Source organism: Nycticebus coucang, chromosome 13 (assembly GCF_027406575.1).
Source record: "Nycticebus coucang isolate mNycCou1 chromosome 13, mNycCou1.pri, whole genome shotgun sequence".
NCBI classification, from domain to species: domain Eukaryota; kingdom Metazoa; phylum Chordata; class Mammalia; order Primates; family Lorisidae; genus Nycticebus; species Nycticebus coucang.
Window position 1 is genome coordinate 70,598,657 of NC_069792.1, and position 26,934 is coordinate 70,625,590.

Sequence of the window (26,934 nt, forward strand, 5' to 3'; positions counted from 1 at the left end):
TTCTGACATTGAAGACAAAGCTTTTGAACACTCCTAAACTTTCAAAGAGGAAGAGAAATGGAGGGCAAAAACAGATCACTCTCTGAGAGCTCTGGGATAATTTGAAGAAAACCAATATTCATCTTAGAGGGATCCCCAAAAGCGACGAAGTGGCTTCACAAGGCACAGAGTCTCTTCTCCATGAGATTATGAAGGAGAACTTTCCAGACATACCAAGAGATTCTCAAATTCAAATAGCAGAAAGTTTCAGAACTCCAGCATGACTCAACCTGAATAAGACATCCCCCAGACACATCATAATCAATTTCACTAAAGTTAATATGAAAGTGAAAATCCTAAAAGCAGCAGACGAAAGAAAACCATCACCTACAAGGGCAAGAATATTAGAATAACTGCAGAACTCTCTGCTGAAACCTTTCAAGCTACAAGAGGATGGTCATCGACTTTTAATTTCCTAAAACAAAATAACTTTCAACCCAGCATCCTGTACATGGCTAAACTGAGCTTCATTTATGACAGAGAAATTAAATATTTCAATGACATTCACATATTGAAAAAGTTTGCCATAACTAAACCAGCTCTCCAGGATATTCTCAGACCTATCCTACATAAAGACCAGCGTAATCCTCCACAACAAAAGTAAACCTACCTAGAAAATTTTGATCAAATTCCAACTTCCACAGTCGCAAATGCATTAAAAATGTCCACTGGACTCTCGAAAGGCGTATCAATATTCTCAATTAATGTGAATGGTTTAAATCGTCCTCTAAAGAGGCACAGGTTTGCTGACTGGATACAAAAACTCAAGCCAGATATGTGCTGCATCCAAGAATCGCATCTTACATTAAAAGACAGATATAGACTCAAGGTGAAGGGATGGTCATCTATATTCCAGGCAAATGGAAAGCAGAAAAAAAGCAGGCATTGCAATCCTATTCACAGATGCAATAGTCTTTAAACCAAAATAAGTAAGGATAAGGATGGGCACTTCATATTTGTTAAAGGCAATACTCAATATGATGCAATTTCAATTATTAATATTTATGCACTGAAACAGAATGCACCTCAATTTGTAAGAGAAACTCTAACAGACATGAGAAACTTGATTTCCTCCAGTTCCATAGTAGTTGGAGATTTTAACACTCTTCTAGCAGCGCTGGATAGATCCTCAAAAAGAAGCTAAGCAAAGAAATTTTAGATTTAAACTCAACCATTCAACATCTGGACTTAACAGACATCTACAGAACATTTCATCCCAATAAAACTGAATACACATTCTTCTCAACAGTCCACGGAACATACTCCAAAATAGACCACATCCTAGGCCACAAATCTAACCTCAGCAAATTTTAAAAAATAGAAATTATTCCTTGCATCTTCTCAGACCATGATGGAATAAAAGTTGAACTCAATAACAGGAATGTGCATACTCATTCAAAAACATGGAAGCTAAATAACCTTATGCTTAAGGATAGATGGGTTATAGATGAGATTAAGAAGGAAATAACCAAATTTTTGGAACAAAACAACAATGAAGACACAAATATTCAGAACCTCTGTGATAATGCAAGGCAGTCCTAAGAGGGAAATATATAGCACTGCAAGCCTTCCTCAAGAAAATGGAAAGAGAGGAAGTTAATAACTTAATGGGACATCACAAGCAACTAGAGAAGGAAGAACACTCCAACCCCATACCCAGAAGAAAGAACCAAAACTGGAGCAGAATTAAATGAAATCGAAAACAATAGAATTACACAACAGATCAATAAATCCAACAGTTGGTTTTTTATAAAGATCAATAAAATAGATAAACCTTTGGCCAACCTAACCAAGAAAAAATGAGTAAAATCGCTAATTTCATCAATCAGAAATGGTAACAACGAAACAACAGACTCCTCAGAAATTCAAAAAAATCCTTAACGAATACTACAAGAAACTCTCTCAGAAATATGAAAATCTGAAAGAAATCGACCAATATCTGGAAGTACACCACCCACCAAGACTTAGCCAGAATGAAGTGGAAATGTTGAACAGGCCTATATCAAGTTCTGAAATAACATCAACTATACTAAATCTCCCTAAAAGAAAGCCCAGGACCAAATGGCTTTATGTCAGTATTCTACCAAACCTTTAAAGAAGAACTAGGACCTATATTACTAAACCTCTTACAAAATATAGAAAAAGAATGATAACCCAACACATTCTACAAAGCAAACATCACCTTGTTCCACAAACCAGGGAAAGACCCAACAAGAAAAGAAAATTATAGACCAATATCACTAATGAATATTGATGCTAAAATACTCAATAAGATCCTAACAAACAGAATCCAGCAACACATCAACAAAATTATACACCATGACCAAGTCGGATTTATCCCAGGGTCTCAAGCTGGTTCAAAATACGTAAATCTATAAATGTAATTCAGCACATAAATTAAAAAATAAAGACCATATGATTCTCTCAATTGATGCAGAAAAAGCTTTTGATAACATCCAGCATCCCTTCATGATCAGAACACTTAAGAAAATTGGTATAGAAGGGACATTTCTTAAACTAACAGAGGCCATCTACAGCAAACCCACAGCCAATATCGTATTGAGTGGAATTAAATTGAAATCATTTCCACTTAGATCAGGAACCAGGCAAGGTTGCCCATTGTCTCCATTGCTCTTTAACATTGTAATGGAAGTTTTAGCCATTGCAATTAGGGAAGAAAAGGCGATCAAGGATATCCACATAGGTTCAGAAGAGATCAAACTTTCACTCTTCACAGATGACATGATCGTATATCTAGAAAACACTAGGGATTCAAGTGATCAAGGAATACAGTGACGTCTCAGGCTACAAAATCAACACCCATAAATCTGTGCCTTTATATATACCAACAATAGCCAAGCCGAAAAAATAGTCAAGGACTCTATTCCTTTCACAGTAGTGCCAAAGATGATGAAATTCTTGGGAGTTTATCCAACAAAGGACGTGAAAGATCTCTATAAGGAGAACTATGAAACTCTGAGAAAAGAAATAGCTGAAGATGTTAACAAATGGAAAAACATACCATGCTCACGGCTGGGAAGAATCAACATTGTTAAAATGTCTATACTACCCAAAGCAATATATAATTTTAATACAATCCCTATGAAAGCTCCATTGTCATATTTTAAAGATCTTGAAAAAATAATACTTCGTTTTATATGGAATCAGAAAAAACCTTGAATAGCCAAAACATTACTCAGCAATAAAAACACAGCAGGAGGAATCACACTACCAGACCTGAGACTGTACTATAAATCAATAGTGATCAAAACAGCATGGTATTGGCACAAAAACAGAGAAGTAGATGTCTGGAACAGAATAGAGAACCAAGACATGAATCCAGCTACTTACCGTTATTTGATCTTTGACAAGCCAATTAAAAACATTCAGTGGGGAAAAGATTCCCTATTTAACAAATGGTGCTGGGTGAACTGGCTGGCGATTTGTAAAAGACTGAAACTGGACCCACACCTTTCACCATTAACTAAGACAGACTCTCACTGGATAAAAGATTTAAACTTGAGACATGAAACTATAAAAACACTTGAAGAAATTTCAGGGAAAACTCTTGAAGGAATCGGTCTGGGTGAATATTTTATGAGAAGGACTCCCCAGGCAATTGAAGCAGTATCAAAAATACATTACTGGGACCTGATCAAACTAAAAAGCTTCTGCACAGCCAAGAACATAGTAAGTAAAGCAAGCAGACAGCCCTCAGAATGGGAGAAAATATTTGCACGTTATACCGCCGATAAAGGTTTAATAACCAGAATCCACAGAGAACTCAAATGTTATTAGCAAGAAAATAACAAGTGATCCTATCTCAGGGTGGGCAAAGGACTTGAAGAGAAAGTTTCCAAAAGACAGACACATGATCTACAAACACATGAAAAAAAGCTCATCATCCTTAATCATCAGAGAAATGCAAATCAAAACTACTTTGAGATACCACCTAACCCCAGTAAGAGTAGCCCACATAACAAAATCCCAAAACCAGAGATGTTGGCATAGATGTGGAGAAAAGGGCACACTTCTACACTGCTGGTGGGAATGCACACTAATACTTTCCTTCTGGAAGGACGTTTGGAGAATACTTAGAGACCTAAAAATAGACCTGCCATTCGATCCTATAATTCCTTTACTAGGTTTATAACCAGAAGACCAAAAATCACAATACAACAAAGACATCTGTACCAGAACGTTCATTGCAGCCCAATTCATAATTGCTAAGTCATGGAAGAAGCCCAAGTGCCCATCGACCCACGAATGGACTAGCAAATTGTGGTACATGTATACCATGGAATATTATGCAGCCTAAAGAAAGATGGAGAGTTTACCTCTTTCATGTTTACATGGATGGAGCTGGAACATATTCTTAGCAATGTATCTCAAGAATGGAAGAAAAAGTATCCAATGTACTCAGCCCTACTATGAAGCTAATTTATAGCTTTCACATGAAGGCTATAACCCAACTATAGCACAAGACTATGGGGAAGGGGCGGGGGAGGTTAAAGTGGAGGGAGAGTAATGGGTGGGGCCACACCTACGGTGCATCTTACAATGGGTACAGGCGAAACTTAGCTAAATGCAGAATACAAATGTCTACGTACAATAACTAAGAAAATGTCATGAAGGCTACCTTGAACAGTTTGATGAGAATATTTCAGATTGTATATGAAACCAGCACATTGTACCCCTTGATTGCACTAATGTACACAGCTATGATTTAACAATAAAAAAACTAAAAAAAAAATATATAAAGAAGCTATGTGCAGTCCCAGGTCTACCTTGGCTTGCCATGTACAACTTCTTCAGTTGGCAACACTTTGTGCTCTCTTAAAAACACAACGAAGGCGCTTTACTAGTAAGAAAAGCACACGTGAAGTGTTGTATTGCTCTAGCGCTGGGCGTCTTTATGAGCCACGTATTAAATGCTGCGTATTCGTGATGTAAAAACATGTAACAAGCTCTTTATTCTTTTCAATAGGCCTTTGGGTGAATTAAATTTGATTTCACTAGAAAGTAAACTTATGTGTACATGTTACAGGTATCATTTGATGGGTCATACACAAAATATCCTGATTGGTAACCTGACGAGTAACAGTGAGCTAAGGTTTTAAATGAAGAAAGGAAAGATTTCTGTAATTAGAAAGTGCCAATAAACAGAAGGAAAAGTAAAAAAAAAAGAAGAAGAAGAAAAAATAATGACTGTCATTTAACTATGGAAGACAGTAATCTCTACGCCCTTCTTCACATGTCTGTAAGTTAAAGACTGCACAGCAAAAGACAATCCAAGTATGGACAAGGAGAGCTGATTCTAAGTAGTGAGCTGCCATTCAGGTCAAGCTTGACAACTTTAATCCTTCTCAGGTGATGTTACTTGTATTTCACAACCTCCAGTTGATCTCCTGAAATATTTCCCTTCCTCTCCTCTCTAAACCTTGCAGAGAGGTGTTTAAGTAGCACAATGTGCTGTTTTTCTACCCAATGAGCCTCAGATTACACCGGGCTGAAGCTGCTGGATATTCGCTTAGTAGCTTCTCTGAAAGCTGTTAACAGAAAACATTATCAGAAGATGTCTAATAGAATTCAGGTTTGCCAGAAGGTTTGCATTTCATTCCTCGTTAGCAAAAGCCAAAGTCTTTTTTGATGTCATCCTCCCACAGCTCTCTTAGTAAGCGGAAACTGTTGGAAGACTTCACCTCCTCCATCTGACAGGCAATGGCTCAACACAAATCAAAGCATTTTATTCACTTGTAGTGAAGTTGACCCACTGTCCCAGCTGAGCATGTATCAAATCCTTTCTCTGAAAATCAGCAATTAAAGGGAAGGAATGAATGGGCTTGTTGCCTGCTTTTCCTATAAGAATGTGTTTCATGGTTACAAAACACCTACTATTGAAAAAGAAAGTTTAATAGAATGTCAGCTAATAAATGCAGAAGAAATATTACAAAATTATTTTGTAACCCTTAATGCAACTGATGATTTAGACAAACATAACTGGAAGAAACCATTAGATAGAAGGGTAATAGGAACAATGGAGGGATCAGGCTGGTACCAAATGAACCCCCAGGTTAATCTCAGCGTGACTGAGGACAGCCTAACAAGACAGTGTGTGCTTTAGATGAAGCGTACAGCCATCACCTGTGAGCTGTTCAAGCCAAAAGAGTCGAACCTGAGTCTAATTAAACCTTCAAGGACAACTCCAGTTTACATATATAGTAGAGGAGCAAGTTAAATAATCCCAACAAGGGAGAAAATAGAAAAATTTTAGACATTCTTCAGAAAATTGTCTTTTTCAATAAGTCAATGTCATGGGAAAAAAATGGGTGGGAAGGAAGTATTGCTCTCAACTCAAAAAACTTGTGGGGCATACCGCCCAAGTGCAATGAGTGGGTGTTATTTGAATGCTGACTCATACACACCAGCTGTAAAGACATTTGAGGCAATTGGGGAAATCTATCCTACACTGATTATTAAGAGGTGTTACCAAGGAATAATTTTTTAGGTATGTTAATGATATGATCATTTGTGGAAAAAAAAAAATCTATACTTGCACAAAAAATTCTTTCAGAAATATACGAGAGGCCAGGTGTGAGGGTGCATGACTGTAATCTCAGCATTTGGGGAGGCTGAAGGGGGAGGATCATTTGAGGCCAGGAGTTTGAGACCAGCCTGGTCAACATAGAAAGATCCTGCCTCTACCAAAAAGAAAAAAATTAGCTGGGCATGGTTAGCACATGCCTGTTACCCTTAGCTTCTCAGGAAGGTGAGACAGAAGGATCACTTGTGCCCAGGATTCCAAGCTTGCAGTGAGCTATGATTGCTTGTGCTGGAGAATAGGACCTTGTCTCAAAAAAAAAAAAAAAAAAAAAAGAAAGTTAGGAAAAAATATGTAGAGAGTGAACTGGGATTTTCTTTACATTTCAACCAGTAAAAAGAACAAAATAAAGAATAAAGTGTGCATAGCAAAAATTTCAATATTTGTTCAATCTGGGTGATGGGTATATAGGGATTCAATACATTATTCTAGTTTTTGGTATGTATGAAAAATTTCACAATTGCTTTAAAAGAATTTAAAGCTATTTACTATTACTTTACTAAAGAATTTACTATCCCTTTATATATAGTACATAAGTATGAACAGACCATGCCCCTTGACAATGCTAATACTTGTGATTACTTAAAATCAGAGGGAACTAGTTTAAGACACCTCTAACTCCAGAAGCCACGTATAGTAGACAATATTGAGATTGCAGTACTGCTCGGCAAAGGGTGCTAACAGCTCTTAGGGCAGTTAACAAAAAGTAGTTTTAGCTGTGTCAAACGGTCTATGAAACTAGTGTATGGTGCCCCATGATCACATTAATGTACATAGCTATGATTTAATAAAAAAATTAAAAAAGAAAACAGCTAAATGATGTTTAGCTTCAGCTGAAAGAGATAAATAGCAAGCAGCCAATATGATACATAAATTTGCAAAAGTAGTAAACATGCTCAGACAACTCTTTGGATTCATGCAGTTTCATAGAACTTCAGAGGCAAAAAGGAACTTGAGGTTACCTACTGCAAATACATTTATGAACCACGTCTAAAGCGCCCTGATTCCCAGGGCCACCACGCATGCGAGGCCAGGGAAGAGCCATTTATATTGTTCTTCCCTTACGTGCAGTAGCCCTGCCTCTATTCTACTTCTGCACCCATTCCTTCTTGTTTTACTAATAATAATTATGAGAGTACAACAATATAATACTCGCTGCCCAGGGTCATTGTAAAAATAAAATGAGGATTTAAAGGATGGCAGGGCCTAATGGAAATAGTATTTTTATGAGCTTCACTGTGTACTCACCAGGATCTGTTGAAGTCCTAACACCCAATACCTGTGAACGTGACCTTATTTGGAAATAGGATCTTTGCAGATGTAATCGAGTTAACATCAGGTCATTAAGAAGGGCTAATAATATAACTGGTGTTCTCAGAACAGAAACAAAACCACAGGGAAGCCAGCCATGTGAAGACGGACGCAGGGACTAAGGTTATGCTGCCACATGTTAGGGAGCACCTGAGGCTGTGGGAGGCCGGCAGAGACCAGGCAGGCTCCCCCTCCAGAGGCAGAGGGAGCACAAACTTGCTGATACCTTGATGCTGGCCTTTTAACCTCCAGATCTATGATAAAATAAGTCTGTTGTTTTAAGCCATCCACATGTGGCACTTTGTTACCACAACCCTAGCAAAGTAATATGGCATCACAACATGTGCTGCCAACACCCTTCTCAAAGTGATGACATCTAGAGTGGGACCCAGGATGGGTGCAGGCTGAGGGCCTCTAGTCGCTTTGTTCTTGAATCTAGTAAAAGTTTCTCTTAATGCAGACAGTTCTTTCTGCAACAACATCATAACCTCAGAAAGAGTCAAAGAAAAAAAATCAATGAAAACCTCCTTTCTCCAGCATCCTATTCTTCCATAACTGGTTCTTTTATCTTAAACAGTCAGCTTTATACTTTTCTGCTTAAGATTGCATTTGTAAATTCATCCGGTCATTCCCAGGCATTGACAGCTTGTTATGAACATTTTAAATGTCCTGTTCAACTTCAAATTGTGCAAAAGTATGGTTGTCAGATCATCGGTCTTCAGCTGCATTATTAAAAAAAATATTGTTCCAAACGAGGCTGAAGACAGGATCTTTTGCTACACGTGAGGATTCTCTCAAAGTGAACATCAATGCATTATTCATTACTTTCTGCCAAATGCACTTTAAGTAAAATGACATACTTGCATCTCTCTTTGTCCAAAAGGATTTATAATCTTCCTTATTAACATCTTGCAGCTAGGAAAGCGTAAGTTTTTGTAAAATATTTCTTCATCTTCTAGGCTCATATCCCATTAAAGAGCAAACTATTTTTGCGGCATATTCCATTTGCTTATAGTTGTATTGAAATCTCAAGTTTTCTTATAATGAAACATTCCACATATTGGCATTAGAGTCATGTAAGAATTGAGACATATGCCCATCAGACTTTAGTATATTATTTATTACTGAAGTTTAGGATGATGCAGAATATAAAGCAGAAATTGTGTTTCGTGTCCTCTATTTAAGAAAGCAAGAGTGTCATAATTAACTGTCAACGAGAATTTATATGTCAGTACCCATCAGATGCCGCGTGTGTCCATCACAGCTGTTCACGTAATGGCTCTCACAGTGTGAATGGCCTGTGGAGTCCTCAGCAGTCACTGCAATCACCTGATTTGCAATACACCCAAGAGATGCTCTCTGCTATTTGAAAAAGACAGTTTCCAAAGTCAGAGATGCTAAAGAAAGGTCCCTTCTGTCCATTGGTGGGCAGTTTTCTAAATATAAACCTTAATCTTACTCTTTATGAAATGTGTTCATTTTGCTTAACTCCCAACGAGTGGAATAACTCAGAACCTGTTGCCACGTGACAGGCATCAAATGTCTGAAGGGGCGATCTTGCTCTGCTCTTCTTTTCCCTAGGTCCAGCCTCTCTCTTTCTTCAATCCTTTCTCTCTGAACACATAAAAAGACGGCTGCTGGATTCGTAGAAGCTTGCCAAGGCCTTTAGAACAGTTATTCATCAGACTCACTTTCAAATCAAAGATATTCAAGCTGCTAAAAAGTCTCTTTATTTCTGCATAGGGAACTGTTAAATTACACTCGACTCATGATTTTGGATAATAATTCTTCAAAAGTTCGTTTTTAAGCTATAGATGAATTTTCAGGATGACATTTAAAAGAGGGGACAAAAATGAACTTCCATAATGGGCAGGATTCGGTCAAGAATTGCATCAGCTACCACACGACTTCCTGACCACCAGGAGTGGTGCAAATGGCTCCTCTAACTCCACAACAAACTAACCTCAACCCACTAATGGTGCTTCCGAGAACCACAGCTGTCCACTTATCACACACCAGTGGTTTTCAAAATACGTAGTCCCCTGATCCTCACAAAGTTTCTACTAGAGAAAGTGGGAAGGAGGGCAGCCACAAGATATCTTTCATGTGTAGAAGAAGCACCGTGGGCAGGACAACTTAGACATCTCTTAAGTTAAATAGATATCCAGATAAATTTAAACCAGTTTATTCATTCCATTTACCCAAATCATACCTGTTCTAAGTAGATATGAGGAAACAGTAAAGAAAATCCCAGAACTATACATTAGTCCCTCAAAATTCCCTATCAACATGACCCTTACGTACACCTAACCATACATACACACCACTAAAAAAAGTGAATGTCACTAAATCATCAAGTAAGCAAGTATCAAAAATAAGCATTCACTTTAATAAAGTATTCTTCTATCTACAAGAATTACCCAGAGGATATGACGAGTCAAAGATCAGGACTGCCTTAACGTAATGACTCTTCAGGTATAGTAACCTGGGAGCAATTCTCCCCAGTCCACTGGGCCACTGAGAATTTCTCATTCAGGGCAGAGTTTTCAAGACTTTCTATGATAGTGGAAGAGCTCATAAATATGACAGATAACCCAGAGGGTTATTGTCTGGGAATGGGCAGAGAATATGTCACTTGGTCATAGGCTATTAATCCCACTATGATTCAACTAAAATTCATGCAGAGTAAAGAGCAGGTTTGCCAGCTGAACCAATGAGAAAAAGCCAAGTAAGTCTTCGAAGACTTGGGGGAACAAAGAGTGACTAAATTTGCAGGTTAATGACATAGCACAAATCCCACAAAGTTAAAAGACCGCTTTGGACCACTAGGAAGAGGCATTAGAATACAGTATGTGAGGGGAACTGCAGCGAAATGCCAGATGAGGTTTAAACCCCAAGTCAGACTTTATTACACAAGAAAGAAAATTTTTGTTTGTTTGTTTGTTTTTAAGTTAAACCTTGAATTTTCAAAATACATGTAAGATCATTTTCACCATTTTTCCAGGCCTAACATATGAAATAGCCATTGAAAGAAATGGGTCTCTCCATTAAAAAAAAAAAAAAAAAAAAAAGGAAAATTCCAAAGGATCCATTTGGGCAACTCTAAACTTTGCCAGTAGTTTAAATTTTTAGGCACAGTACTTTATGTAAAACATTTAAATTTTTAAAAACCTAATGTTTTTCTAAGTGGGTGTAGAAGTTGGAATCTACTTGCAGCGATCTGCAACCACTAGCTTTCCTATCTGTCTCACCAATATTAACTGGGAGGTTGGTTAAGTTTGCCTTTTGGTAAGGTCTTGTCAAAAGAAGATTAGGGACCCCAACCAGAAGTGCTCAGTAAGACGGAAAGCTCTTTTTATGTGTTCCTTTACCTCCTCTCTGTGATGACATCGAGACGATCACGGTATTAGTGGAGAGAACAGAGCAGGTTTGCCACCTGAACCAATGCTACAAAGCAAAGCCCAAGTCCTACAAAACTTTAGAGAACAAAGCACAGGAGAAGAAAGCAAAGTGTGCCCTCTATCAGTCCACACACTTTAATTGCTGAGGTGGTTGGTTGGCAGCAACAGGTGAGAAACTAAGACCATCAAGGTGCAAAAATTCTCAAATACGCTGACATGAAAGCAAGGATCTAGCAGAAGGCTGCTTGGCCAGAACTGAAGAGAGCTAAGCCTTGATTCTGACCATTCTGGGAACTGCCAGCATTATATACATCAAGTCACATCAATGCCAGCACCATGTGTCTCCAGCTGGAAAATTTCAACAGCTATTTCTAGAACTACATATTAACTATTTTGTTAATGAGATAAAAATTAGACCGTATGAGAAGTTTTAAAGAAAACCTCTATACTGTGTATTTGTTTTGTACTTCTATAAACTCTTTAGGGAGATGGAGAAGAGAATTTAACAACTATTGTCTTTGAGTAGGGGATTACTTGCCAAGTAATTATTTACTGAAATAAATCCTGAGATAGTGCTTCCAACATGACCACATAATGTTAAACATACATATGGCTGAAAACCCACACAAAGAAAATAAACTTTTAGGAAACAAATATCTATATGAACTTGAAGCAGCCATTTGGCATCATGCTAATTAAGAACATAGACCTATTTCTTTAACCAATACTTCTTAACCTAATAAATGATGAACTTTGGACCCCTGTGAGGTTTTAGTGAAAGCACTGATCATCTCTCCATACCCAAGAAAGAAACAGAAAAGGTGTTCTAATTTTAGAGGCTTTATTTTATTTTGAGACAGTCTCATTTAGTCACCCCGGGGTAGAGTACCATAACATCAAGCTCACAGCAACCTCAAACTCTTGGGCTCAAGCAATTCTCCTGCCTCAGCCTCTTGAGTAGCTGGGACTACAGGCACCTACCACAATGCCTGGCTGTTTTTAGAGACGGGGTATCACTCTTGCTTAGGCGGGTCTCGAACTCCTGAGCTCAAGCAATCCTCCCATTTTGGCCTCCCAGAATGCTAGAATTACAAGCGTGAGCCACCACACCTAGCCCTAATTTTAGATAGCTTTAAAAAACCCTACCCCCACCTTTGGAATGCAAGAAACCTGCTCTGAAAAAGTACTCAGCAGGATAACCTGGGTTTTACAAGTTCTCTTAATATCCTCCAGCAGGAGATAAAAAAATTAAGTGATTTTCAGTAAATTATAAAGGTTTCCCCAAATGACTAGATAAGGGGAAAAGCTTACCTACAGTTTCTCTTTCGAGTAAAAAGAATATTTAATAGCTTTGCTCTAACCTTTGCTGGTTATTCTGATGTGAGTTGTGTGTAAACATAAAATGCATATATAGACATATATAAACCATACCTATGAAAACATAGTAAAGAACACATGTACAGGTGTACATACACACACACACACACACATTTGTTCTGGCTAGTGTAATATCAGAAAAGAGATTCCTATAATTCACATACAAGAAAGACAAAAAATTTTACCAGTGCCAGTCAGTAAAGTTTTACTAAAATACACTTAAAGTCTACCCCTCAATTACCATGCCCCTCCCAGCACTCGTTATTTAATATTGGTTTATAGCATAATCATGAGTTGTAAGAAGTTCCAAGGCGCAATAATAAAAGTTCTGGTCTGAATAACTTTCAAGTGGGTTCAAAGGTGAGGTCCCTTTTGAGGTTAATGTTTATGCTGAAAGCACACTGTGCACAGGAAAAGCCTGTCCATTCAGGCGAGTTGGATTCCAGCTCTCTTAAGTTTTTAAAACACCACATTTCAGCAAGCAGCTCACCTTCCTTATAAGTCAAACAGGTCCTGCCTCCTTCAAAGGGAAATAAAACATCAGTGTCCCTCCGGAAAGCACTGCACAGAAAGAACTATATGATCTCTTCACACCTACAAAACTTGCTCTGAAAAACACACCCTCCCATCTCATGGGTATCTTCACATAGCTAAATTATGCTAAAGTCTTAAATGCAAGAAAAACTCAGATTTTTTTCTTGTACCAACTTATCTATGTTACTAATATATCTTTTTATTTTAGAAAACAAATACAAATTTTCCTCCAAAAATTTCTATGAGCAACAGGTTTGAGAATGAGAATTCCTTATTTCCTCCTACTCTAAAAATGTTTTCAATATAGGGTCAATCCTCCCCCACAGATTTCCCTACCAGACCCCCAAATCACCTGCTACTTGAGATACTCGATCATTCAGATAATAAGTCTAAAATACACACAAATAGGTACCAGTATACTCTGAAATTTTGAAATTATAAGAGTGCTGGGCTGTGGATGCTTTTACTCAATCATTCGAAGTTCAACGATGTGCCAAGAATTCCAGGAAGGCATCACAGAAGCAGTGGCCTTTTGGAAGCTGGGCACAATCTCAAGCTCAATGACACAAACGCATGAAAACACGGGGTAGGCCTGGGGGTGCAGAAATCTGGGATAGCTTCAGCATATGTGCTTTCAGGGTGGTGGAAGGCTGAGAACAGGCTGCAGCCAGATGCTGGGAACCCTGACTGCCATGTGAAGGAGGCTGGCGTTTAGCCTGCAGTGGATATGGAGGCCTGGGAGGTTTGGGGTTTCTTAGCAGAGAAGTAACATGATCAGATCTGTGGTGGAGAAAAATTAGATGTGGCAGCAGCACCATAAAGGATGGAGTGAAGAAGCAGCAGATCCTGGAGGATGAGGAGTCCATGGGGTGCTGAGCTGGGAAATGCCATTGGGAATGGAAAGAATGGGACGGACATAAATTCCCCAACCTGGCACAGCCTGAGCAATACTGAACTGATACGGGAGACAACAGAAAAGCCCAAGTCTACAGTTGTAGTTCCCAACCTAGGCACTTAGAAACTCCATGAACAAAAACGAGGAACACATTTTGGGATCGGGCAGAGAAGATGAATTGTCGAGATGAGTGTACATGGGACAGCTGCCCATACAGCAGCATCTGGGACATCAGAGTGTAACATGATCTGAAATTCAAGGGAAAAAAAAAGCAGAGGCTAGAGTTGATGGACTCTATGGGGAAATAACAGTTGAAGGAACAAAGATAAGTAAAATCCCCCAAGGAAAAGAATAAAGGTAAAGCAATACTAGTCTGTACCTACCCTGTTTCCCCGAAAATAAGACAGTGTCTTATTTTAAGGTATGTTCCCAAAGCTGCGCTAGGTCTTATTTTCAGGGGACATCTTATCTTTCCTGTAAGTAGGTCTTATTTCTGGAGGATGTCTTATTGTCAGGGAAACAGGGTACTACTCTGAATGAGAAGAATCAAAGAGCATGGACAGACAGATGAGGTAATAGTCACAGAGTGTCAGTAGCCAGAGGAATAGACTTTCTCTGGACACAGGCAATATCTGCAGAAGAACCAGGCAGGAATGGAGGATCACACTGATACTTCATGCAGCACGGAGATAAGTGTGGAATGTGGAGGGCTATCAAAAAAAACCCTTTAAGAAATCTCTGGGTGGTGCCTGTAGCTCAAGCGGCTAAGGCCCCAGTCACATACACCAAAGCTGACAAGTTCAAATCCAGCCGGGGCCTGCCAAACAATGACAACTACAACCAAAACATAGCCAGGCATTGTGGCAGCACCTGTAGTCCCAGCTACTCGGGAGGCTGAGGCAAGAGAATAAGTTAAGCCCAAGAGTCTGAGGTTGCTGTGAGCTGTGACGCCGCGGCACTCTACCCAGGCAACTGCTTGAGCTCTGTAGAGAGAGAGAGAAAGAAAGCGAGCGAGAAAGAGAAAGAAAGAAAGAGAAAAAAAGAAATCTCTGCATCTTCAGCTTGATTTTGCTGTGAATTTAAAAACTAAAGCTTAATTTCAAAAGCAAAAGCTTTTAAAGAAAAGAAAATCCTTTTTGTAAAATGGCAGAGGTAGAAGCCAGACTGTGACAGACTGAAAAGGGAATGGAACAGATTTTCAAGCAAGAGAAGGGAAGGGTAGAAGTGACTAAAGGGAGAAGAAATCAGAAAGGAATAGAAGGAGGGAGGAAGATGAATTTTGGGTTTGGAAAGGAATAGCAACATGCTAAAAAAGACGGCAGCTGATAGAGAAAAGGCCTTGGGGAGAGGGCGGTGCCTGTGGCTCAAAGAAGTAGAGCACCGGCCCCATATACCGGAGGTGGCGGGTTCAAACCCAGCCCCGCCCAAAAACTGCAAAAAAAAAAAAAGAAGAAGAAGAAAAGGCCTTAGGGAGAGAAGGACAGTTGGAGGAGGTGGAAGGCTGACCACAGAGAGTGTGAAAACATGCTCACTCTCCTCTCCCAACTTATCATCCTGAAAGAAAGATGAAAAAAAGGAGAATGAGGAAAATGTTAAAATTTTTTTGTTCTGAATACCCAAACCTCTATAATCATACCTTCCCCTTGCCACACTTTCTACATGCACACATGTACACATAAGTATACACATATTATATATATGACATATGCACTGGAATTTAGCGCCTTATTCATTCTAGCTAAAAATATGGAAACTTACAAATATAGACATACAATAAAGATCAACCCTTGATTGCTGCAATTAATGAGAAAAAAATAAACCTCATGTTATCTTGAGAAACAGCAACAATTTAACACTGGTGTCATCTCAAAGCTTACCACCTCCTTTTAGAAAGGGGGTGATCAAGCATGATATCAAAACACAATTAAATTCAAATGAGGGTCGGGGGAGAAGGGAAAGGGGAGGTGAGGGGGGCTTGGTAAACTCTCACCTAAGGTGCAGAAAGTAAGGGTATATAGCACACCCCTTTGGGTAAAGGGCTCAAATACAACTTGAACTTTACCAAAGAAATGCAAATAATGTAGCCTAATCATTTGTACCCTCAGATTAATCTGAAATTTTAAAAAAGATGTGCCTGGCATATATTTCCTGCACTTGGAATGGAGAAGAATACCTTTTCCAGGCAAGAAAAAATGTTTTAAAGGCAGTCAGTTGGAAGGAAAGAGGTATAAGTACCCTGGATAATCCATGAACCAGCCAGTTAGTCTCTAAATAAATCAAGAAGTGGAGTTTTGCATTAAGGAATCAGTAAGTGTCATTTCCAACTTGTGATGTCTGCAAATATTGGATTCTATCCAAGCTGGATTTTAAAAGCAGATAAAAATAAAGCCGGAGTCCTAAGGGAATGTCACCTATCCTGAATCACTTCCAAATTTCAGTGTCAAAATATGCCATTGATTTGGGCCCAGCAACTTGCCGATCTCCCTGCACTAGTAAGACACTGACTAGCAAAATTTCTACAATTTTGGAAAAAAAGCAGTCAAGAAAAGAAAGAACGTATTTATGTTGCAACATCACATGAGCTTTTCTGAAATACTTTGGAACCTCAAACAAGCCAGCATACAAAACGCATTTTGTAGCTTTTAAGTGTAGGTTAATATATACCATGTGCCATCTTGTATTTTGAAATAGCACAAGAAATAAATTCTTTAAATCTACTTGTAAAAAATAAATCTCATTAAATTTTGAAAAATATAAACACAAATTAATTTAGCTCTATAACATTTCAGAGAGAATGTTTACATCTTTTCCAACCTCAGTTACCAGAAATGCACCATGCTACTTGAGATAAACCCTTCATTTTCATGGAATAAGTCAAATCCAATTTTGTGAAAAGGAGAAATTACGGAGGAAGGAGAAGCTAAGGCTTCAGTATAGAAAAGGCTATGGCAGGAAACACTTGTCACAGCACGCCCCCTACCCTCAGACCACAAGAAACACCAAGTACATGTTTGGAGTCTTGCTGTTTCTAGAGTTTTCTCAAGAAGTTTGTATAAATCCATTGTTAAAATAGGACTAGACATATAAACAGAATAAAGGAGATACATGATCAAGTCATTATATATCAGGCTCAAGAAATTCCAGGAGACCACAATAAAGTTATGATGTATCTATTCACTTTTCAGTAATTCGGCCTGAAAAGAGGCTTACAAACATTACAAACATAAAAGTCACCAACTTGCTTGCCATATAAATAAATCATAAGAGGTTTCAAGAGAGACAGACAGTAGGGGTTAACAGTCACTAATAATGATTATATTCTGAAAGGGAGATGAGGAGGAGCCAACAAATCTTAATACTGTTACATATAGACAAAAACATGAGTGATCAATCAGCTTCAAAACGTTGGCAGGTGTCTCCCCTCTAAAGCGATAGGCACAGAGAAAATACAGTACTGAGAATGACTAATTGAAAAATTTTCTGCAGCCGGGGCCCATTTGTGATTAGCAAATACCTTTTTTATTTTATGGTTTAGTTTCCAAAATAAGGGGAAGAAAATGTGGTAGGTGACCAGCGTTGTTCATGATGGTTCTCCCGGACCGAGTTTTGTCCAAAAGCAGAGAGGGTCGACATGCTATTCTCAATCCTCTGGCTATATTTCAAAATAAGATATAGAGTTAAAAAGATATATTTGCTCTCTATTCCAGACTGGATGCAATTGATTTTAACTGACTAAATTATCGGATCTCTGCCAAGACTTTTATTTCATTAAGAAAATGATATGATGGAGCATCTGAGATCATAGAGGAGACTAAGTATAATGCTAAAGGAGTTCTGAGAATGCTCCATGGTGAAGGTTTGATTATTTGCAGATGGAATATAAAGAAAAAGGGAAAGAAAAAGAATCCAGTCCCAGGAGTAAGCCTAACCAGTTCTAGTACCACTGCTGCCTACATCATAGCAAAAGCCAAGAAAATAAGTAATCTCTGAAGCCACAGCACCTTTTTATTAAAGTACTAATCACTTTTCTTCCTTGAAAATATTTAACAACCACTATCCAAAACAAAGAGGAAAAGGGGAAATGTTGGCACCACAATAGGCTCTAGCACGTCTGTCACTGCTGACATGATTTGGCTAGTGGTCGAGCATTCACCAAGGAACTCATTTAAATCAGTCTTTTTTGGGGAAAGCCAACTGTTTGGTACGCACAACAATTGGTGCAGGATCAATCGCTGGACACGAGATCAATTAAAACCAGCTTAAGTTTGTGAAGAGGGACAATTCACACAACTTGAGTTAGATCTCTCTTCATTTCAGTACCCCCACAATGCAATCCCTAAGCTTCCTTGCAAAGCAGAAAAGCTACGATCACCCTATACTGTCTGGCCAGCCCTTTAAGTAGTTCCACTTTTAATTAAAAACACAGTAGACCCTTTGTTAGCACAGATACTGTGGTCACTTAAGGACTACACAGTTATTTTAGCCAGAAACTTGGGATTTGGGTAGGGAAATCTGTTGAGAAAAAAAAAAAGAAAACAACTTCGATATAATTTTTTATGCTCTTTCCAATTTACATGTACTTGAAAGCATTTGAATTTTATTAAATTAAAGGGTTGGTTTGGCAAAAGTTACGACTGCACACTGCAGAGTTGAGTCTCTAAATCTCACCGCTTGTGGCTGTGGATGACAATTGTTACAGGAGACTTTGCTAAAGCAAGCTTTGAAATAAATAGGTTCTGTCTGAGATCCTTAAGAGGGTGTAGGCAGTGAGCGATGACACTGCAGTATCGTTTCTGGCCGCAGGAGTGCTGTAACGTCATTCTCCAAACAGCATCTCCGCATTAAGTTCTACAGAAACAATGTGCTTGATTCTTTTCCGCTCAACCACAATGAAACAGGCAGTGTGGATCCGAAAGCGGTCACTGGAATTAGCAAGTCATCTAATAAACAAGCATTTGGCAGTGGGCTTTAGACATTTCTATATTTTGCAAACTTTGAGCACTTCAGTTTTTTTCAACCAAATAGACTGCAGTTCTGCTTTTAAGAGGAGGGGAAGCCTCTCCAAACACTTTTGACCACAGTGTAATCAAAAATTGCCGGCTCTGCCGAATAGTACCTCGAAAGAAAATACTAGGGTGGAAAAAGGGGCCGTGGGGGGAGGCGGGGAGTAAAGATGAAAAGAGACTTTTCCAAGACAAGTATCAACATCAAACTCCCATGGCCTCTGGGAAGAAATGTCTCCCTAGTATTTTGTTGTGTGTAAAGTAATTTCTGAAAATAAGAAGCATTTTTCCAAATGTCATAAACGAGAGGGGGAGGGACAGGGGGTCCTTCTTACAAACCGCAGCGCAGGAACATGCACAGCTACGTTCCGGGAGCAGAGACTGCAGAAGCCGCACACCATCGGGTATCTGAGCGCTGCCCCCGGGCGGGTCGACCTCCAGCTCTACCTGGAGGTGAGAACAGCATTAACCGACGCCCCGAAAGCCGTCAAAAACTAAGACTCAAAAACCCCTCTCCAAAATCTTGGTGTAGGACCGGAGATTACATAAAATGAATTATAAACTAATCACATCACAGGTGGAGTGAGACGTTTATAAGGGGGCGGGGTGGGGGAAATCAAGACCTGTGTATCTTGCAACAAATTCTAACTGCGCAGAAGTTCGAACACAGATCTCTCCAGGTACCTGCCAGAAGCCGCGCGCACCTTCCCTGCGCTGGTAATTAAATGCGCGTGTGCGTGTGAGCGGTGTATCTGTAAATCCCCAAGAAGACATACCTGTACCTAGCAGCCCTTCCCCTAAAATGCAGCTGGGCTAGGTGCAGCCCCAGCAGGGCTCACAGGCAGAAATATACACACACACACACACACGCGCGCGCGCGCACACACACACACACACACACACAATATGTGGGAAACTAGTTCTCTGCAACCGTCTCGGTGGCTTCCACTCGCCTTCCCTGCTGCGCACAAAGGAGATGAAAGCGGTCAGAAAGCTGCAAGTGAATTTCATTGAGCACAGAATTCTTTCTCCGAAATAGTTGCTTTTGAGGGAAGCAAATGGAAAGAGCAAAGTGGGGAGGAGTGTTTTAAAAACATCACTCCGCAGGAGAGCAGTCCCCCCGGAAACCTGCTACTGAGTTGCTACTCATTCAGAAAGTTCCCGTCTCCTCTTAGGTACCAGAAAAAGATCCATGTTGCCCTTTTCCTGGAAAGGCAGGTCCTGCCCGTTGACTTAGTACACCTTCCCAGGGCGCGCGCACACACACACACACACGACGTTAGGCCGAGCCAAAATGCTCTGAGGCCGGGATTTGGGGCGCACGTGGGTAGGAAAGGTAAAGACACATCAGCTAAAAGGACGATGGTGAGGAGGACAAAAAGAGAAACAAGAACAAGAAAATGGATGCTAGATAAGAATTGCGACCGAAAGAAGAGTTCAGGAGAGTTGGCGCGGCGGGGAACGCGGGTGCGGACCGCAAGATGTGGCCCTGAGCGCCGGCTAGACGCCGGACTCTCAGGTCTCCCCGCGCGCCTCGCTCGGGCTTCACCGGCCGACTGGGAACTGAGCGTTCAGTAGAGTTCCCGGGGCCCTAAAAGTAAGGACTGGTGAACCCCAAGAGCTGCGGTGGAAAGCACGTCCTGCCTACCTGCGCACCCGGAGATGGACGCGAGCGAGCACAGCGACACCCCACCCTCCCCGGACCCCCGCACCTTCAGCGGAGATGGACCCACCTCGCTTACTACGTCTCCATCGGTTGCCTTGGCAGTGGCTGTAATCCATACAGTTCAGAATGATGAGAGCAAAGGAGAAAAGGCGAAACTGCATCTGGACGGTCGGGCGGGAGAGAGACGCCTCTCAAATTCGGGGAACTGAAGGGCTCATCCAAGGAGCCCGCGCCGGCCCAGCTGCTGGGGAGGACTCGGGGGAGCCGCCTCTAGCCCCGGACCGCACCAGTCAGTTCGCCACAATCAGCATCTCTGTGCCGTGAACCTGAGAGATGAGGAGAGAGAAACAGGGTGGGTGGTGGGTGGAGAGAGTCCAGGAGCCGCAGCTGCGCCTTCCCGCATCCCAATTTAAAGGCGGGAGGGAATGGGGAGTGAGCCCACTGCCTGGCACGAGCTGCGGAACAGCCTAATCCCGCGCGCGCAGCTGCGGACTCGGAGAGGAAGGTGATTACAATCAGGGAATTAGCAACCTCTGCCCAGCCACAGGCGCCCAAGAAAAGAACCAAGGAACGATGTGCGGGCGCTCCAGAATAGCAAAGAGCTCCAAAAGCACTGAAAGCGCTGGGTTAAAAGAGGGCTCTTGGGATCTCAGGGCCCCCAGCGGGGTGCCCAAGCTGCCCGGGTGCGGCCGCCGTGGTGCGGGTCGCCTACCGTGGGCACGTAGGTCTCAGGCGGCGCGGCGCTCCATCCCGGGCTCGGCACGCGAGCCGCTCGGTTAGCACGTGGGCTGGGGAAAAGTTTGCAGATACCGGCCGGGAGCTCCAGGGAGCTCTGGGATTCCGGTGGGCGCTGCGGAGACGGCGGGCGCTGAGGGTCTTTCCGGCCAGAGGGGCCAGGCAGGGGCGCCGGGGAGAGGGAGCGTCTGTGTCCACTGGGATGCTGTGTCCCCGCTGGCGAGTGCGGTCCCCGGGCGAGGGGTGTGCCCGCCCTTGCTCTGCGCCCTGTGCGGTTGTGCCGCTTCTTCGGTTCTCTACACGTTCGCTTCACAGCTTACGGTTTCTCCCTTTCCAAGTTGCACAAGACCGTAGGCTCCTGGGAGGCCGAAGTGATCGGAAGGGATGTGGAGAGCGCACTTTCCGATGGAGATGCGGAGCGGCGAGGCTCGGGATGCTTCTATAAGTAGGTGGTGCTGTGGTCCAAGGCACGAAGTCCAGGCTGCCTGGGAGTTCCTGGGTCCTAACGCCAGAAAGGCCCGAGTTTCCCTGAGGTCCTAAAGAACGCTGACAGCCTTCAGTGAGCCTAACTGCAGACAAAGCCCCCCCGGGGTTGCCAAGAGAGTGACTAAGCTGCAGAGTAGCTGGGGTCAGGGGCGCCCCCTGACCGTGGTGGGCCCCCGGAACCCCGCTGGTCACCCCGAAGGCGTCCGCTCTGGAGCTCCCGGGTCGACTCCAACCTTGACGACAATCTTCCTGTAGGGGGATCTGACCGACGCTCTAGTGCCTGTTCCTAACCTTTCCTGGCTGGGACCGCTGCCTCGGACAAACACGGCTGGAGCGTGAGGCTGTGCCACACCTCTGCTGCTTGTTAATTTACATCGGTTTGAGGAGATGGCTATTTCCAAATAGCATTTGTTTATTCTCCCTCAGAACTGTTATTTCTTGACTTTGTTTATCCTCCAGGAAAACTCGTGGATCAAAGAAATGCCTCCTGTGATCCCATGCCTGCAGTACTCAAGAAACTGGGGCTATGATTCTTTAAAGAAAAATTTACTGTCCGCTAATTATTATTATTATTCCTCCTCCCTCCTCTTCCTACTTCCAGAGTCTTCTGAATTAAACTTTTAGATGCCTTGGGTTTGGGGAAATACTCTGTTTAACAAAAGGCAACATTAAGTACACATGGTGCTCCCCGACTTCTTTCTGGTGAAATCTGGTACCTTGCACCCAGAACTCTGGGAAAGAGTGTATTTACTCTTAGGCAAAGGATAAGAATTTACACAGCTAACCACCGTGGTTCGGATGACTCTCTAGATGTGCCTACAGGTACCATGTTATTATGATAGCATCGTATAGTATTTAAATTCCCTTTTCTATTTCTTCTGTTACAGGAAATGTTCAGAAATTTGGCATCTGAAGACAATCATGTTTATTAACCATTCCATTATTGCCTATCCATAATTTTTACAGACATAATTATTACATACCAATACCTCTGTGCCAAGAATTTCAGTGTTACTCCTTTTATGCACGCCTGAGAGCACTCCAGTAAATCTGAGTTGAGGTCACTGGTCCCATTTATGAGATAAGAAAATCCAGCCTGAGACTGGCCCACAGGGCAGGAGTCCAGTTGACAAACCACTTTGCAGGAACAGGGGATCTGTTTATCAGCTTTCTGAGTCCCTGATTGTTATCACAGAATTTGGAAGCAATTGGAAACATTCCAGCCTAGGGAGTGGCCCTGTCCTTGGCATAATAGCTTGATATTCCTTGATCATCTTGATATAATACTGAATATCTCTCCAGCATCATAAATAGTACTTCCTCCTGAATATAGGCACACATACACCCAGTAAATGTATTGATCGCGCTTACATAGGGCTAAATCCATGCAAGAAAAAGAAATACTTCTCTAAATAAGCTCCCTGCCTTCCTGTACAGCTTTGAGATCCACTCAAGATCAATGGTTATCAGTGTTCTTTAAAACATTTAAAGGCAAAAATAAACACAAGAACAAGCAGCTCTAGCTTTACCATTCATCATCTGGGTCGTTTTGGGCACTTTTCTGGATCTTAGTTTATTAGTTGGCTGTTTCTGGAAATCAGACCAACATCTCTTTCACCTCTACCATGTACTGGTTTACAGTCATTTTCTACTTCATTGGGAATTTTGTTATAGAGTCTAACCAGTGTGAGGATAAACTCACCAGTGATGGATCTTCCATGTAGAAAGGAGAGAGATTGCCACTGTCATCCCGCGTTCAATTTACGGGCCACTTTGAACCTTATCCCTTCAAAGATAACTTTCCATCATTTTAATCCTTTGGGTTGCGCAGTTGGCATTTTTTTTTAAAACCAGAGATACTTTTCAGTTTAGTGAACCCCTAGATTCAGTTCATGAAAAGGGATTTGAAAAGCACCACTTCTATGGAAAATTGATTCATGTGTTTAGTAAGACAAAAACAGGCTCTTGGAGGAGAGAGGATTCCTAATTCTCTTTTATGCTCCCTCCAGTCTGTCTCTGTCTTTTAGAGGACAGCACTGACCCTCCAAACTCACTCACACTTAGTTTTCACACGTAATTGCTTTGGGGACAATTTGTTGATAATGCACAACTTTTTTTTTTTAACATTCACTGAATATTTCTGATTTCAAGATCCCAGGAATGTTCTTGCTACTAAAAAAATACAACCCTAGCGGATCCTAAAGTTATCATTAACTTTAATCCCATATCTCTGCTTCCTTTCATTTCTAAACTCTGAATGTGATGTTATTAAGTCTCACAGCTTACAGTTTCTCCCTCTTGGAGACTCGATGGACTTTTTCTTCAAACTGAGTTTTTATAGCAGTTTCATTAAACTGGCTTTGTTAATAGCCTTGTTTACAGAGGAGCATACTGAGGGGGTGGACTCCATACCACTCAGTGGTGATAGGGAAGGTCTGGGAGATGATGTTATACAGCTGACAGGCAACATTAGTATTTTACTTTTTTAACTTGCAGTTCATTCATTCAGCTCAAAATTCAGTCATTACAAAGGGCATACAGGGAAAATGCAACCTCTCTCCCCAAGTAGCCAGTTCAACTCCTTAGAGATAATCAACTATTATTGTATAATTTTCTAGGCCTTGAGTATACTAAGATATTTTACACTTATCAAGCAAGTAATTTGATAAGCTTTTTGCTTATCAAGCAAAGAGAAAGGGAAGAATATATTTGTATATGTAATATATTTTTTTCATATATATCTACTTTCTCTCTTTTATGCAATTAATACTGTATTTACTAGTCTGCACCTTGACTTTGTATTATGTGTCTTAGAGTTCATTTGGCATAAGGTCTTAGAGAACTATCCTGTGTTTTTTATACAATCACATCTCAATTCATTGTGTGGTTATATTAAGCCAGTCCCTTACTGATGTTTAGATTGTTTTCATTTTTTCTGTCGTAAGCAATGCTTCAATTAACTTTTTCATAGGCCATTTTACCTTTGCATTATAAATTCTTAAAAGTGAAAAAAATTGATCAAATAGTTGGGGAGTGTGTATAAAACTGTATATATGCTCTACCTGCAACTCTGAGCAGCCAGCACTCCCCTCCACTCTCACTCAGAGGTCTGGAGGCCTGTCCCCCAGGAGTCCAGATTCTTGGGTGATTTCTCGAGGGGTGTGGACAGGGCCTAAACTGCAGCTTGTCAGGGCTGACTCTGGGGAGCCTGAGGAGTGAGGAGAGGATGGTCTGCTGAGAGGGAAACACACCAGAGTGGCGGTGCCCCAAGGCACAGAGCAGCAGCCTCTTTTAGCAACAATAGGGCTCACTCCCGGATATTCTGAAGCCACACCCCGTGTCTCTCTGGGCAACCAGAGGAGGCAAGGCATCTACTCAGGTGGCAACCACCACTGAACAGAACTGGGATGGAAATGCAGACCCCATGAGTAAAGGGTTTGCCTGAGGCGGTACTGGCCTGGGTGGAGCGTGCGGACTAGAACCACATGTGCAGAGCCAGGAAGTTCCCAGGGCGGGACTGACCCAGAGGACGGCTTTACTCAGCCTAAGACACACCCGGCCCTCAGGGGATCGTCAATCTATAGACAAAGGAAGACAGGAGGCTAGAACTGACAGGTAACCAAATACAAACCTGCAGGAGCAAAGACAGGGCCTGAGGCGCAGGCTCTGGAAACTCAAAACAGCTTCTCTTCTGAGGGGAATTTAGCAAGGACAGGAACGAATTCCCACAAAGTTGTTCTGTTCTGTTCTGTCAGTAACATCAATCAGGGGCGGGGCTGGAACTGAGTGAACACCCCCCAGCCTCCATCAAGTGCCCAAGGTTGTCAGGCCTCACCTGTCCCTGCTAGACAGAGGCAGAGCACAGCTTCCTGGCTGAGCAGAAATAGATTTCCTTGTGATTCAGGCAGGTGCAAACCCCTAGAGTATCTATTCACTACAGGCAATTGGGTCAAAGCCCAGCGGGACTATCAGTGACTGGGTGTGACAAAGGTGCAAGGTGGGGAAGGAGGCATCAACCTTCCCAGACTGATCTATTTGCTGGGTGGCTCCTCCTGACTCCACAGAGCACCGGAACAAGCCATATGTGAGTAGTCACCAGATCCCTGCAATCCAGTTGCCAGAGACATTTTAAACTCTCCCACCTGAGACAGGTGCTGACTGAGACAATTGATGTGGACCTTTTAAACTGAGCCAATCCCCTGAGGACTATTCAGGTGGTGCCCTGGGTGTGTGATTGTAGGAAGGTTTGATTTACCTTTTCCAATTGTTGCCTGTGGGGGGCAGGGTATCTTAATTGTTGGTATTTCTCCACAGCTCAGACTTCAAGCCAGAGTAACTGTTTCACTGGGATCGAACAGAGACCAGCTGAAAACAAGAAAGAACCACTTAGCCCCACCATACCAAACAGTTCCCCAGTTTCTCCAGCCATAGCACTGCACGGGTCCTCGACAAAGATCCAGGGGAAAAATCAAATGGTGTAAAACAATCATGGGGCAGAATCAGTGGGAAAACTCTGGTAAAAGGAATAACCAGAATAGAACAACCCCGCCCCCACCCCAAGGAAAGATGTGGCAGATGCAACTGAAGATCCCATTCATAAACAGCTGGCCAAGATGTCAGAAATCGAATTCAGAATTTGGATTGCAAACAAGATTAATAAAATGGAGGAAAATTTGGAATTAGAAATTCAAGCAGCAATTCAAAAGTTGTAATTAGAAATTCGAGGAGAAATTCAAAAGTTGTCTCAAGAATTTAACGAATTTAAAGACAAAACCACCAAAGATTTTGACGCACTGAAGCAAGAATTTGCAGCCCTCAAAGATCTGAAAAATACAGTAGAATCCCTAAGTAACAGAGTGGAGAAAGCAGAAGAAAGGATTTCTGAC

The 26,934-nt window shown here is 41.5% G+C and overlaps 1 protein-coding gene across 1 annotated transcript in view; it reads right to left on the reverse strand.

Moving 5' to 3' along the window:
- Positions 1–21,928, reverse strand: part of RSPO2 (R-spondin 2) — a 163,342-nt gene extending 141,414 nt beyond the window's left edge. The window contains exons 1-2 of the mRNA XM_053558996.1: positions 21,540–21,928; positions 20,895–21,153 (exon numbers count right to left, since the gene is read on the reverse strand). Of these exons, the coding sequence (XP_053414971.1) occupies positions 20,895–20,988 (94 nt within the window). The 5' untranslated portion in view covers positions 20,989–21,153; positions 21,540–21,928. The remainder of the gene's footprint in view (positions 1–20,894; positions 21,154–21,539) is intronic.
- Between the last annotated feature and the right edge of the window lie 5,006 nt (positions 21,929–26,934).